A 15,596-nucleotide genomic window follows, 5' to 3' on the forward strand; every position below is an offset into this window, starting at 1 on the left:
TTCAAGTGACGATTTTTTTTTTTTTTTGCAGCAGGTCAAATCAAGGCTGGTATCTTTATTTTGAGCCAAAATTTCTTAAGCAGCGTTTCACCCGCAAATCATGCAACGGCGAACCAAAACTTTAGAACTGAAAATCTTGCATTCCAAGGAACCCATTAGCCATTGGCCTCAAGACAAGAACTACGTATTTTGGCTGGTTTGATCCCTACAAGACAAGACATTTAGTTTCGATTTATATGTACAAAGTTAAACTTTCTGAACATAGTATTTACATATGAACAATATTTGACAACACGCGAACCAAACAGAACAGACATGTCATTGATCAAAGAGAGAATATGGTTTGAGGGGTCGGGCCGCACGGCGGAACCAGGTGTTGAATGCAGTGACCAAATGAGGACAATCTTCAACATTTCGGGTTGAAAAGCTGAGGCAGCGCTGCAGCAATTCTTGAGCATCTGACATGGGCAATGTGGAGATGATTCGCAAGAAGGTTTGTTCCAGTTCCAGATGCAATGATTTGTTGCTGGGTGAAACATTATCTTTGCATACAAGCAGTACCGGGAGCCAATCTTGTACGAGCTTCCTTCTCACCTGTCTAGAGGCGAGAATGGTGCCAGCAGAGACAGCATTGGCGAGCCTACATGTACACCTGAGAATAACAGCAGGAAGGCCAGGCACAATGTTCCTCCATGCATCATCACCAAACGCCCTCTGCAAATCAGCAGTGAAGCCAGCTTGCTCGCTCCATTCCCTGACGGCCACATCGGCAACCCTAAGCTCGATCATCCTCTCCACCAGCCACAGAAGATGCTTCCCATTTGTTGATGCCTTATGCAGATTCAGCCTCTGAATAGCCTCCGTCTCGTTCTGATCCCCTCTGAACACTGGACTCGAATAATCCTCCAACGACTCCTTCACCGTCTTCAAGCTCTTCCTGAACGCCTTCTCCAACACTCTCTTCGCCGTCTCCCTCGACGACAGATCCCGAAGAATCTTCCCCACGAAAGCCTTCACGAACGCAGTGTTGCCGTAACTGTTCATCGCCGAGGAAATCAATCCTTGCAGCATCGCTTCGCATGAGTCCTCTCCCGAAGGCCAAACCCTAGCCACCAGCTCCTTCGACTCTTTCTCGCTAAGGAAGGGGATTAATCTCACTACTCGCTTCTCTTCCTCCTCCGTCCACGGCACCGCCTCGAGGAAATCCACGCACCAGCGCACGCACTCCTCGAAGAGGAGTTCCAGTGCCACCGGTAACAGATCCAGCGCCGTCGACGCGCTGTCCACCGCGGCGGCGAAGTCGTTCGTGTAGAGAAGCTCCAGGACGATGAGATGCAACTGGATCGAGCCGGCGGCGGGAGCCACGCCGAGGTTGAGGCGGAAGAGATCGCGGTTGGAGGAGGATGAGTGCTCCGGCGAGTGGACGTGGCCGATCCACCGGTCGGAGAGGAGGGCGGAGAAGTATTTGGAGCGGCGGAGGACGTCGGAATGGAGGTAGACGTGGAGGTCGGAGTTGGAAACGGAGTCGGCGGTGGCGGAATAGAGCGGAGAGGAAGCGTCGATGAAGAGGCGGAGGACGACGTCGGCAGTGGCGGCGTCGTTATAATGGAGAGCGTCTTCCGCCGCGGGGGAGGGACGGTCGTCGGGCATGGGAGAGGAAGGTCGAGGGTTATGGGAGATTTCGGTTAGGGTTACGTCGGAGAGGGAAGAGATGGTGGCGAGTGTGGAGGAGGAACGGCAGGCTGCGGTGGTGCGTTGCCGCTTCTTGGGAAACATTGGAATGAAATAGTATATTTTAATTTTTGGGGTAAATTGGAAGGGAACGGATCATGATGATGCTCCAGACTGAGGACGGAGGGAAAGACAAGCGTTTCTTTCTTCAACTAGTCTAGATTTTTCTTTCCGTTTTTTTAAGAATCATTATCTTTCTCTCTTCTTTTTATAACAACACAAACACAATTACATAATAATATTTTTCTAGTTGAATTAAGCACTCAATAAGTATCCGTTGCATTTGATTTAACTGACTAACAGTTTACTTCATAAAAAAAAACTAATAAGAATTTGGTCTAGTTTAAATGTTATTAATGAAAAATAAATATATTAAGCAGGATTCGAATTAATTAAACTCTGAAATTATATATTATTTTCCAAATCCCGATTGGTATCATATTAAGGCACTTTGATTGTCCGCGTCATACTAAGATTAAGTTTATCTGTTAAAAAATGTGTAAGAATGTTTGTATTTTAATTTAATATGTTTGTGTGTGTAATATTTAATTTAAAGTATGATATCATCCACAAAATTCAAAAGCAAAAGCAACCTTGTCAGATATAGGTAAATGCATGTTAGTACTTAATTGGGTGAAAATATGTAGAAAAATTGTACCCTTTTGTTTATCAGCGAGGAGACACGGTGACTCATCATGAGCAATGAAATGCGACTCTAAGATAAAAAGTTTAATTTTAAGGAGTGAGTTGAGATAAGGTTGAAGTTAATGAAGATGAAATGGACCTATCTAGGAGCACCTACTGAATTCTTTTATTTTAATCATCAGAAAAATCTTATCCAAAACCCAGCACTGGACGGTTCTTTTTAGAGCACTAAGAAATAAACAAATGGAACAATCACGTGCTGCCACGTCTAAAACTAGAAAACGATAGCCTAGATAGTGGGTCCCTTGTTCGTTCTCGATTTCTGTTTTGATCAAGCTAATTCCTGCTTCAACCAAAATGTCTTTAAATTTTAAAACCAACACATTATGCAAGCGTCCACACTAACATGCTAAATGAATAGCATAGTGTTGGAATTTTCTATTCTTTTTATTTTCAGATTTTTTTTTTCTGTTGTGGTTTTTTATGGGAAGTGAATTTTTATATATAATTCATTTTTCTCTCATATTTAATCCTTATTTTTATAAAATTAAGCAACAAATAAGAACTTTCATTCTAATTGTTTAGATTCTAATTCTCGTTTTTATTGTGGTGAGCTCTCTAATGGACAGAATTTTATAAATAGAACAAGTTGTTTTTAGTTTTATATCACCAAAAGTCTGTTCTTTTTTACATAGTAATAACAAAGTTGAGTTGATGTCAGGTTCAAATTTGAGTTGCGATGACAGGAGGAGATACACATTTTGTTCTATTTAGCTCTCCGTTTAATCTAAATGTGTTGTTTAATTGTTTGGCATGTTTAGATCACTATATATGTGAATCACATTTGGTATTAAGGCCAGGTTTTTTTGTCTTGTGTTTTCAGATTTGAATTTGGGCTTTATATTTGAGTTTGTTTTAATTCATATTAAGACTTAGAATGATATTGAAATCGATTTTCTTAATTATCTGTAATTTAAAACGATAATTTAGACTTCATAAATGGTTGGAAGCCATCAAATTTCCATTCGGGTCCGTCTCAAGGTTGAAGACAATGTAAACGGCCTTTGGTTTCGTTTGATGCTACTGACGCGGGCTATTAACACAATCACATTTTGGAATCAGCTGTTGAATTTTAGTGCGGGCCATGTGGCTAATGTTTTTAATAATATTGCAAACATATTCTACATAATTCTCGTGAAGGCCCGTGTTAGCTTCGGCTAGCCCACGTTGCTTTTCAAACAATTTGAAGGTTTAATAATTGTTTGTATAAAAAAAACTTATACATTGCCTAGCCATATACATGTATTGCTATTAACGTTTTATGTGAAATACCTTAATCTCTTTAATTAATAATTAATAATATCATTATTTAATGTTGCTTATAATTAATTTATTTATATACTATATTGATTTAGTTGAGTTATGTGTTTAAATTATTTATTTATTTAGTTTAATTGTATTTTTTTTGTTTAAGCATGTAATATTATGTTAAATAATGTATCCGTTGTTTGATCTAAATATGTTATTCAATTGTTTGGCATGTTTAGATCAATATATATTTGAATCACACATAGATATTGCAGTTTTCTTGGGTGTTCTATTCCTGCCTCTTGTTCAGGGGAATTGATATTGTACTTTCAAAATTACTTTTAGTCTACTATAAATACATAAATATTAAAATATCTTTTTATTTTTTCCTCCCACATTGGCATCTATTCCATCTTGTACAATAAATCAATAGAATCATGTTGTTGTATAACTATTTATTTAGTAGAATTATATTTTTGTTATGTTTTTTTTTTAAGAAAAATGCAAAACAGAAGTTTGATTCTATTATAATTATATAAAAAAATCATACTTTCTTTGAATTTTCTTAATTGATCCCCACTTGCATGACGGAATTATTGTTTTGTTGTATATTTTTTCTACACACTTAGTTACACAACAAAAACACACTTTCGTTGAACTAGTAAGGGTGTGAAAAAATAGTACAATGGAATTTGTTGTATATTACACACTTTCGTTATACTTTTTTTGCACCCCTACTATTGGAGTGGAGTGGAAGTGTGTTTTCATTATGTATTGTTGGGAAGAGTATCTTTGAAAATTGATAATGTTGATAGAAGTCAAAAACAATGTAATTGGGGCCAATAGCAAACCCCTTGTTCAAGTTGTCCCAAGCCTTTTTGTTTTTCTTAGGTGGTTCTGTTCAAAGCTTTCTAATATGGGCCATAATTTGCATACGATACATTCTTATCTTCTCACCCCCTTCAACCCCATTTTTTCTTTTGTTTCGATTAAAATTGTTCTTCTATTTCTTCCTTCGCACCCCTTTCCCCCCATTCCCTTTCATTTTGCCTCCCACCCCATTCCCACATTATTCTCTTTTCCTAAACCACACACCTCCTTTCACGTCTTCCTTCTTCTCTTCCCTTCATCACACACCTCCTTTTATGGCACTCCCTTTTTTCTAGGGGTAGAAATGTGGACCTTGATTCGGCAGATAGAATGTGGCAAAAAAAAAAAGTAGAAGTAAAAGTAGAATTAAGTCTTGTATTTATAATAATTGATCTAAAAAATCACTTTGTAAAATATAACTGATGTTGATTTTTTTTTATACTATTGAGAGTTTGGATCTCTCTTATCTTTGTTGTAGAATTTTTCTGCGGTTGAAATCTCAATGTGTACCACATTTTCTTTCCTTTCTAATTATTGTGCAATGACTAATTAATGATTAAGATCTTTGCAAGATATTGTCTCAACAAAATTCAGAAGCAAATGATCGGTGATAGCATGATTACGTGGTTTCAATCTCCATTAGGTTGTAAGTGTCATGCTTTCTTCTCATCTAAGAACCATAAGCATCAAGGTTTTGTTTTTTCTTTCGCCAAACTAACTTAATTGTTAAGAAAAAAAAAATGAAACATATGCACAAAGACAACGAGAAACCGTACTCAGGATAGTTTTCCTTCATTTGAGTATTTACGAGTTAGGATTAGAAAACTTTTAAAAAACAAAACAATCGTAAACTAAACTAAACATGTGCATAAGTGGCGACATTCGAGGAAAAAATGAGACTAATCTTATTGACCCGTAATTTTTTGTCTGCTCCTCTTCAAATTTACTCGATCGGAAAGGGTGTTTGGGTGGACCGTAATTGTATTGTTTCAACTTTCAAAAGTTAAAATGATAATCATCATTTTCAGCACAATATTGGCAATTTGGCACATGGTACTTGGCATGCGCCATAATCGGAAAATAACACAGTGAAACATGCACGATGCACTGAAGGGGGGAATCATTACATTCAGGTGGCAAAGCATTCAAATATAATAACGTTAATAAAAGTTAATAACGTACAACTGTAAAACGCATATATATCAGGTTATTGTCTTTAGTTCATGTGTTGTAACTTAAACATCTCTGTTCGGTGAATTTCTTTCACTTGTTTACAAAGAATAAGAAAATATTACACCAGAGAAAAACCAGATATAGATACATGGACGGAAAGAATAACATTCTTAAATTAAATTCATGTTACTATATTATACAAATACAAATATAGAAAGACTACTTATAGGATGAAATTTAGGTTCAAAATTAAATGATGCAATAGGATGAAGTTAAATATGTATTTTTATGATAATAACTTTTATTTTATTTCCGTTAAAATAACAAGATGTTGAGACTTAGGTAATTATTATCTATTGATTAACATCCCTTAAATTATATAAGTATATCTATCTTTAACTATTATCATAAGTAAAAAATATTTGAATTGTTATTTTATCTTCTTTTTGAATTTTCACCTTATTGAATTATGCTGTGTTTCATATTGAATATCTATTTATAGTGTTTGTCTAAGTAACATTATCAGTCACATAGTTTACTATAAGTATTTGTATTAAATATCCTATTTTAAAGGTTTTCAAAGTCAATTTTTCACTAGGGCGTCTCCTGCTTTGGTCGGTTGCCTAAATTTGTACTTGACTTTAATCTATAAGTAATTTATCACGTATTGGATTTTGTGTCACATGTTCATAACATGTGAAGTTTCACATTTACCCTTAAACAAGTTTATACCCAATTTATAACTTTTAAGTTAGTCGTCATGTAGCAAGTTGTGTGACCGTGTATATGATGTGTGAGATTGATATTTATTCCAAAAGAATTGTTCTCGAGTCAATATTACCTCAAAGAGGCAATGCCAACTTACGAGTGTAAGGTTAATATTTATCTCGAAACAAATATTAAGCACAAAAAATTATTTATTAATAAAATAATATGTTGAAATAAAAATAACATAATACATTAACATATCATGAGCAATACAAATTAATCACAACACCAAATTAAAAATTTCACACAATATTAAATATTTACTTACTTATATGAACAATTACTACGATTATCTCTTTCAATTATATGTAAAAAATTAAGTTTTTTATATGGTTTTAATAAAACAAAATAAATAATAATTTATAATATTAGAAACAAAATAAAAATTCACAACTGTTTAGAATAAACCAAACAAAATTTAACACAACATTTTCGAACAAAAAATCAAATCAGAGCAACTCTACAATAAAAAAAATATATATACAAAAATTAAAAAAAAAAAGAAACAAATCATAGATCCAGCCACAACTTCATAATATAATTAAAAATAAATAAATAAAGTCTCTATGGTTTTTACGACTTTGATAAGAAAAATATATAAAAAAGGAATAATTTTACAAGTATTAGGTTTATGACTTCATAAAAAATAGTGATAATGAGATAAAGTTATAACTTTGTCTGCGACTTCTATATTAATTCATCCACACATTTGATGATAAAAAGTTTTAATACAATGAAGAGTTCATTGAATTGTGAGTTATATGAGTTTGATTTTTCAATTTTTAATTGTTTTGGTCTTAGGTAAAAAATTATGAGTGTTTTTAATTTATTAAGTTAGAGATTAATTTGACTGATATTATATTATGTAATTATTAGGAAGAAAAGAAATTTTGGGCACTGAAAGTAATCGAAGAGGAGCTATCCCAAAACTTGACCCATCTTGAATTGGCTGAGCTGTATAGGATCGATGAGAGAGCTATTTATCTGAAAACATTGAATGATGAGCAGAAGGCAGCTACCATCAGTGTTCTATATTACATCTCATTTGGAGTCACGCAATTGCTTGCCCAACCTACACGGTTGCACTGCAGTAAAGTATACAATCATATAATCTATTTATTCATTACTATTTTTAACTCTCAGAAAATAAATAACCCCTTTAAATAGTCTAAATTAAATGAGCAACTCCTTCACCTCCTCAATTAAAAACTGATAAAAACGTCACTGCCTGAGCCTGTATTTTTTATATTTAAAACTGGGTCCATTAATTCTTATAAATGTCATATTCCCATACAAAAATCTTACACTATTAGTTGATAAATGGGCAAAATCCGAAAAACTCGTGTTTATTTTCGTGCTGGGGTGGAGTTATATGTTGGTGAAATTAATTGTCAAGCAAGAGAATATTGCATTCAATTAACAAATCGTTTGGTGGTGAGTTAGGTTACGTTTGATAACCACATTCACGTGGAATCACGATCTAGTCAATTTGACACACATATACATCCAATTGCGAGCTATTGATAATGGGGGTGATTATGCTCCAAGTAGTTCATCAGCTACAATTCAAAGTCCGAAATATTAAAACATGGAATAAATTAAATCACGAAGACATAGTTGGGTTAGCTCTTGAATTCCAAGTTCCACCTCTAGGTTTGTTTCTTTTTTAATCTCTCTCCCTAGGTTTGTCATGTAATGTTTATGTAACCTTCTTAAGAAAATTGCAAGTCCATTAAACACTCGTAAAAAAAATTAACAATTTAAATGTTATATTCTTATTATTTTTTTAAAATTATTATCAACAAGAATGAAAAAGGAAGAAGTATTAAATTCAATACACATACATTGAACTCTTTTTATGAAAGATAATTTTTTTCAAATTAAATATAATTATTATGAACTATAAAACTCTTTTTATGAAAGATAATTTTTTTCAAATTAAATTTAATTATTATGAACTATAAAACTCTTTTTATGAATACTTAATATAATTATATACTTAAAATTAGTTATTAAACTAGAATAACTCTATATCAATTAATCAACACTCAATAATAGAATTTTATTAATTATTACTACAATGACTACCTCCTCATATCTTTTAATGTTTTAGCATGAGAAAGGGTGGACTAATATCTAATCGGAGTGTGACCCTTTGGCTGTTCTCGAAGCATTCAAGTGTACAGATTTAGCTCCTTTGAGGTTCTTAAATAGGTGGAGAAATGTGTTCATCTAACATCTAATAAACTTTCATATTTCTCTCATTTTCAAGGAAGGTAATACTTGTGCAAGACAAACTTATTAATTTTAGTATTCACTGCTCCTCTCTCTCTTTTTTTTTTTGTTTTTTAATTACTGATGTTAATAGACTCAAGAGAGAAAATCATTAGATATGAAACAAAACCTAAAAAAATATTGATTTTTAATAAATTTTAATCAATTATAAAAAAGATTCTAAGAGAGTATTAAAAAAAATGTCACTAGTATTTCTTTTTTCTTAATAAGAAATGCTATTGACACACTCTCTCAAATACTCTTTTTATGATTGATTGTACTTTATTGAATTTTTTTAAGGTTTTATTTCTTATTTAATTATTTTTTCTTGATTTTATTAAATGAGAAGTAAAACCTATCAAAATTAATAATTTTTAATAAATTTTAATCAATCATAAAGAATATAAAAAAGAGCGTAAGAAAGAGTGCTGCTAATATTTGTTATTTCTTGTTAATAGATCCATAACTAATCTTTCTTCTTATAGGTTTAGATATTACTTAGTGATGTTTTGCTGCTCATGAGTTTAGTTTGGTCTTCCATGTATGTTTTTTGCTCTTTTAATCTAATTGGGGTGCCTCAGCGATTTAGGGATTGGGGTTAGCCTAGCTGGGATGAGTCCCCTTTATCTAGCTTAGGCTTCCTCAGTTAATTTAAAAAAAAAAATATTTTTTTTCCTCAAAACATTTGATGTTTTAAAATATTAAAATCTAATTAATGCATTTTTTCAAATATACTTAGTTAATACTTACTATTAGTGATACAAGTATAAAAATCAATGTATTAAATAAGATCATTTTAATCCAAATAGAAAACGCCAAATTAAAAAATAATAATAAAGCGTGTTTGGAATAAAAACAGGAAGTAATTAATTTGAAATGGAGCATATATAAAAATCACGTAATAATGAGGCCTCCTAATTACCGTCACACAGTCTCCTGGTCAGCGTAAGGGCTAAGGAGAGGAAATGGCATTCTCGTAACCCAGAAAACAACAACAGAACATTACACACCCCTTTGGTTTGTGTTTTTCAAACACAGCAATGACAGAGTCGGCAGGGCCAAGTGTGAGTTTGAAACTTGTTGTGTTAGTAGCTATTCTAGTCGTCTCCGCGTTGCTGATTCTGCTTCTGATCTTCTTCCTCTGCTTCCGCAAGACGCGGAACCTGGCGGCCAAACACAGCTCAGGGAGCATTCCTCTGGTGTCCAAGGAGATCACCATGGTCAAGGCCTCGGATCCGAAGAAGATGGAGGAGGCGGAGGTCAAGGTTGAAATTGGTGGGGCCCAGCACCACCAAAGCAGCGAACTAGTGTCGGGGGAGGATCCCGATATAGGGTGGGGCCGCTGGTACACCATTTGGGAAGTGGAACTCGCCACGCACGGGTTTGCGGAAGGAAATGTTATTGGAGAAGGAGGCTACGCCGTTGTGTACAGAGGTATTCTGCACGATGCTTCGGTCGTGGCTGTCAAGAATCTTCTCAACAACAAGTATGTCACACATGCCCAAACTCCACACTTTCTCTAATTCTCCTACATCTTTTTTTCTCTACTAGGATTCCTCCAACAATTTTCGACCACCTGCATTCATTTAGCATCAACATCTAATTTCATCCCTCAAAAGGAAATAACCTTTTATTTTTTATTCTCAATTATTAGAAATCAATAATCAATACACCATTTTATTTTCACTTCTAACTGCTGTTACAGTTTTTTTTAAACAAACCATTACGTAAAATAAAAAATTATACACACAGTTCTTTTTCAAGTTCAGTTCAGGCACCGAGTGACTATTTTGCTCTCCAATTTTGGAGTATTACTTATTCTTTTAACTGATTGTTAAAGTGATTTTTTTTAATGTAAATAGTCCTTACATTATTATAAATCGTGTTCAGAAGTTCTTCAATTATTGAAGAATATTTGCAATTAGTCTCGGAACATTAATTAATCAAATATGTCAATTTAAAGATTAAATTGATAAGTATGCAACACTTGAAATATTATTTATATAGATTTTATTAGATTACGGATTTTATAAGTGAAAAAGTAATAATGGGTCTGGGGACAATGATTTATTACTTTATTCTATTCGTTATTTTAAAATATGTATGTACAGTGACAAAGTTTTGAGTAACTCTGTTTCTTTCTTCGTTTTCTATGTCAATGAGAGATGGCCTGCACTTTTTACAACCCCGCCCCTGTTTCCACAAACTTATTTGTAATCCAAATGAATTAGTACATGTTTGGATGAAAGTTTGAGAAGCTCAAAAAAACTTTTATTTCTAAAATAGTATGGGAGGTCATCTCCCAAGAGTTGTTCCGTTGTAATCTGTTTTCTCTTTGGGCTTAGCCCGGTTGATTATAAAAAAAATAAAAATAGTTGTATAGTACTAACAAATTCTTCATTTTTCCCCTTGGAATTCGAAAATGTGCAATGCAATTTCTAAATATCCAAACATAGCCTTTACCGGGAAAAAAAAGTGATGCGTGTTTGGTGGCGGATTATTTTACTTTTGAGAAACAATTCTTTACTTTTAAACGCTATTTAAGAGAGTTTAAAAAAGTACTAATAATGATTTCTCATCATTTAGGCGTTCTAAAAAACTAAAACTATAATAATGGTCATGTGCTTCTCCTCTATTTTGTTTATTATTTTTATTTTCGTTTTATTTTAGGCTGGGTAATAATGTTAGTTTGTTGTTTTTCTCTTTACTTTTTGCTTTATTTATTATGTTGTTCGTATATAATTACTGTGCTCTTTTTCTTTATCAAATCCCCCCCAAAACTTTATTTAAGCAGGGGGAAATAATTATTTGTCTTCGTATAAGTTACATGAACCAATCGCTTTATGTGTTTCGGGATTTGTGACTTGTATGCAAATTCAAAAAGAACTATTAAATAACGGCAACTTCATACTACTCCATTCATTCAACAATTTCTTAACATTGTCACTTAAAAATTAAAGTTGTCGCTACCTAAATATTTGACTTTTCCATGATAAAAAGAACTATTGGCACAACATTGTGCGAAATGCTTGTTTCTCGATCCAACTAAATTTCTCTCAAGTTTCCTGAAATAACAATGCTGCATCTTTAGTATGTTAATTCAGTGTGAAACCTTTCTGTCATATTCCCATCTTATTTGAAAATTCATGTGCATTATTATACGTAACTAGGGGTCAAGCTGAGAAGGAGTTTAAAGTGGAGGTTGAAGCTATTGGAAAAGTAAGGCATAAAAATTTGGTTCGTTTGGTAGGATATTGTGCAGAAGGTGCTCGAAGGTATTGTTCTGTTTACATGCCTGTTATAATGTTTTTCAGACGATAAAAGTTCAGAATTCCTGTGATTTTTTTTAAATGACACTTTTACTTTCATTCAGGATGCTTGTTTATGAGTATGTTGACAACGGAAACTTGGAACAATGGCTGCATGGTGATGTAGGACCAGTTAGCCCCTTGACATGGGATATTCGAATGAGAATTGCTATTGGGACTGCAAAAGGGTGTGTTTAATGTTCATTGAGTTTTCTTTCTCCTTTTACTGTGATTTGCTTATGTTTATCGGGTTTCATGCTCTGTAGTCTGTATCCATGATTGTTCCATTTTATGTCATCTTAATCATGCTATCTTGACAATTAATTTTTCTACATTATGAAACAGTTTAGCCTATTTGCATGAAGGTTTAGAGCCCAAAGTTGTGCACCGGGATATAAAATCCAGTAACATTCTTTTAGATAAAAACTGGAATGCCAAAGTATCAGATTTTGGACTAGCCAAGCTCTTAGGATCTGAGAAATCCCATGTGACTACGCGTGTAATGGGAACATTTGGGTAATTTGTTCTTTCTCAAGGATCTATGTTACTTTTCAAGTTCTATAGATGATAATCATCTCATGATTTCTTTCCGCTAATTTTCTGCAGATATGTTGCACCTGAGTATGCAAGCTCGGGTATGCTTAATGAGCGCAGTGATGTGTATAGCTTTGGAGTTCTTCTCATGGAGATAATCACAGGAAGAAGCCCCATTGATTATTCAAGACCACCCGGAGAGGTGATTCCGGGTTTTGTCAATGTTTTCATTAGTTCATTCCATAAGAAACACCATCAAGTCTTACCTATGTTTTTGTTTATGTTCCTCAGATGAATTTGGTAGATTGGTTTAAGGCAATGGTAGCAAGTCGTCGTAGTGAGGAGCTAGTTGATCCTTTAATTGAGATTCCTCCCCCTCCAAGATCTTTGAAGAGAGTTTTATTGATTTGTCTGCGCTGTATAGACATGGATGTCGTTAAGCGACCAAAGATGGGTCAAATTATTCATATGCTTGAGACAGATGATTTCCCCTTTCGTTCTGTAAGCACTATACTCCAGCCACTCTTTATCAGTTTCTCATAAAGATGGCAAACATTCCCCTTAAGCACAGTTGTGCAATGGATTTATCTGTTTAAAAAACTAAAATGCCATTTCATCTTCCTGAAATGACTAACTTTAACTTGTTAAACAGGAGCTACGTTCAGTTAGAGAAAAAGATCCTGTGCCTTCTCATGCAGATGTTTCCATTAAAGTTCCTTATCCACCAACAAAGCATGCAGAAACCGTAGAAAAATCAAGATGGAGATAATTGTTTGTAATGTTGGTCATCCAACTTTGGCGATCCATTTTTTCTTATTTGTATTAGGATTTCGTGATGTTTTATGAACGAGTTTTGAGTCTTTGTGCATATCTTATACGTTTTAGTTTTTTCCTTTCAGGTTTCAACACCATTTTGTTGTATTGCATTATCTTGGGAACTGAGAAAGAGCATGGCTTGTAAATACGCACCTCACTATCTGTCAATTTTGTTTGTCTGCTTGTGGACACATTCAAGGAACTTTAGTGCATGTTTGTATTCATGTAGGATCATTTAAAATCAGGCTGAAATATTATGATTTTAGGTAGAAAATCGCACAGGTATTGTGTTGAAGAATTAATTGACTTTAAAATGATTTATAGTTGAAGCAACTTTAATTTACTTTGTACTAAATTCAAAATCTTATATTAACTTGTTTTTAGAATAAGAACGTTATAAATTATTTTATTTCAAAATTAATTTAATTTAAAATCAATTCTGTGAATGTTCACTCAAACATATACTTAAAGTTATTGATTATACTTTCTATTTGTCTGGAAGGGATATGAGTATCAGCTTCCTTATGCATTCAATCCCTCAATCCATTTGAAAATATTAAGTGGTCTTGGACTATATATATATCATGGTATCTACTAATTTTTTATATAACCCATAGTTCAGTTCAGTGTTATTCTCTCTTGTAAATTATAAACTTGAATATGTATCACATAATGGATAAAGATTAGTTGGAACTACGAATAAGTTGTAGTCTTGGACTACTTAATTTCTCCAGCCCCATTGACAGAATACACAAAATATGAAACTTTGCTTAATTATCTTCACAAAGAATATAGTGCCTCGTGGACTGAAAAAGAAGTTTAGAACGTTGTTTCATGCTTGGAAGTTGGTACCGTTAGAGAATCTTGCTGGCGAATTAATCTTACCACCAAATATATATCTCCAAGATGGCATGTACAATATGTTGCAAAACCCCATTATCTACCATATATATTTAAACCTTCAGCCGCGAGTCCAATCTTCTCACACTGCCTTAATAAAACAAATTTTATTTAACTTGCATACTTTTTCAGGATTCCTCACCTAAATACTAGACTTGTTTAATTATCTTTATATATCAGCCTGTTATGATACTCCCAACAGTACTATCAACAATGATAGCTCTGCTACGTTTGATATTGAACCCAATTTACGAATCATGGTATTCCTTAACTTCCACGAAGTTCCTGCCTCTGAAAGCATGATTCGTCGCAGGTTGCTCTTGTAAGGAAAAGAATTGCGTTTCTGGTTCGTAGTAATTATTACCCTTGCATAATGCATGAGTTGTCGGGGCATGTATTAATCTTCTTTGGAGTACTGAATATATTGACTAGTTTGTAACGTGATATAGTTGTACGACTCTTAGAAAAACATAATTAGCATAACGCCACCAAAGAGAAATTGACTACACTTGTGTTAGCTTGTGCTTGTTTTCAAGTTCAATTCCTTATGCACGTCTCAAATCACATCAAATAAGATAAATGAGACAGAAGCTACGTACAATTGTAGCTCTAGTTTGAGTTACGTCTTATTGTTTAATTATGTGTTTGGTTTTCAGTCTCATGCCAGCTAACGTGTCTATGCTGAAGCCAATAAGCGTAGCTTATGCGATTTTGACATGAAACTTAACATAGACGTATAATCAGCGTGTTACCAAGCATTGGTTAAAATGCAAAAACCAAACATGTACTTTGTCATTTAATATCCGCATTGTTATAGATGAAGAAATATGCTCGTTATGTAGAAATAGAAATATGCTCAAGTGAACACCTAATGTAAGCTCAACCTTTTCGTGTTTGTCTGCTTGTGCATTTTTTACCCATACCTGTTTAACATCATTTCATGTTAGATGAGTTAAAATACACGGAATGAAATTATTTCTTCTAACTTCAAGTCTTGCAAATCATTTCTTAATGAGGCAAAACCAAACACCCACTTGACCACTTCAAGTGTTGTTGCAAGTTATTTTCAATTGAACAATCTGGATTCAAGAAGTTGAGATTCGATTCCAAATTAAAATAACTTCTAATGGACTTCATCATGTGAATAAGTCATTTCTAAAAAACTCTTCAAAGTATACGAGTGAAATTCATTGGATATTTTTTTAGTGATGTGGTATATATTAATAATAGATAATATATTAACATTATTCATTCATTTTTTATAAATGT

At 33.5% G+C, this 15,596-nt stretch overlaps 2 protein-coding genes across 3 annotated transcripts; one reads left to right on the top strand and one right to left on the bottom strand.

The window, feature by feature from the left end:
• Nucleotides 1–120: 120 nt before the first annotated feature.
• Nucleotides 121–2,018, bottom strand: LOC102662806 (BTB/POZ domain-containing protein At3g50780). Its single transcript, XM_006592042.4, has one exon. The coding sequence runs from the start codon at nucleotides 1,774–1,776 to the stop codon at nucleotides 319–321; it is 1,458 nt and encodes a 485-aa protein (XP_006592105.1). The 5' UTR covers nucleotides 1,777–2,018; the 3' UTR covers nucleotides 121–318.
• Nucleotides 2,019–9,618: 7,600 nt separating this feature from the next.
• LOC100786349 (probable receptor-like serine/threonine-protein kinase At4g34500) lies at nucleotides 9,619–13,649 on the top strand. Of its 2 annotated transcripts, XM_014764481.2 has the most exons (8): nucleotides 9,619–10,255; nucleotides 11,940–12,044; nucleotides 12,143–12,265; nucleotides 12,423–12,593; nucleotides 12,684–12,813; nucleotides 12,903–13,112; nucleotides 13,264–13,391; nucleotides 13,511–13,649. In XM_014764481.2, the coding sequence occupies exons 1-7, from the start codon at nucleotides 9,810–9,812 to the stop codon at nucleotides 13,378–13,380; spliced, it is 1,302 nt and encodes a 433-aa protein (XP_014619967.1). In that variant the 5' UTR covers nucleotides 9,619–9,809; the 3' UTR covers nucleotides 13,381–13,391; nucleotides 13,511–13,649. The 2 variants fall into 2 exon arrangements, with proteins under 2 accessions (XP_014619967.1, XP_006592106.1); XM_006592043.3 differs by having other exon boundaries at nucleotides 13,264–13,649.
• Nucleotides 13,650–15,596: the final 1,947 nt, after the last annotated feature.

This window comes from Glycine max, chromosome 12, assembly GCF_000004515.6.
Source record: "Glycine max cultivar Williams 82 chromosome 12, Glycine_max_v4.0, whole genome shotgun sequence".
Classification (NCBI taxonomy): domain Eukaryota; kingdom Viridiplantae; phylum Streptophyta; class Magnoliopsida; order Fabales; family Fabaceae; genus Glycine; species Glycine max.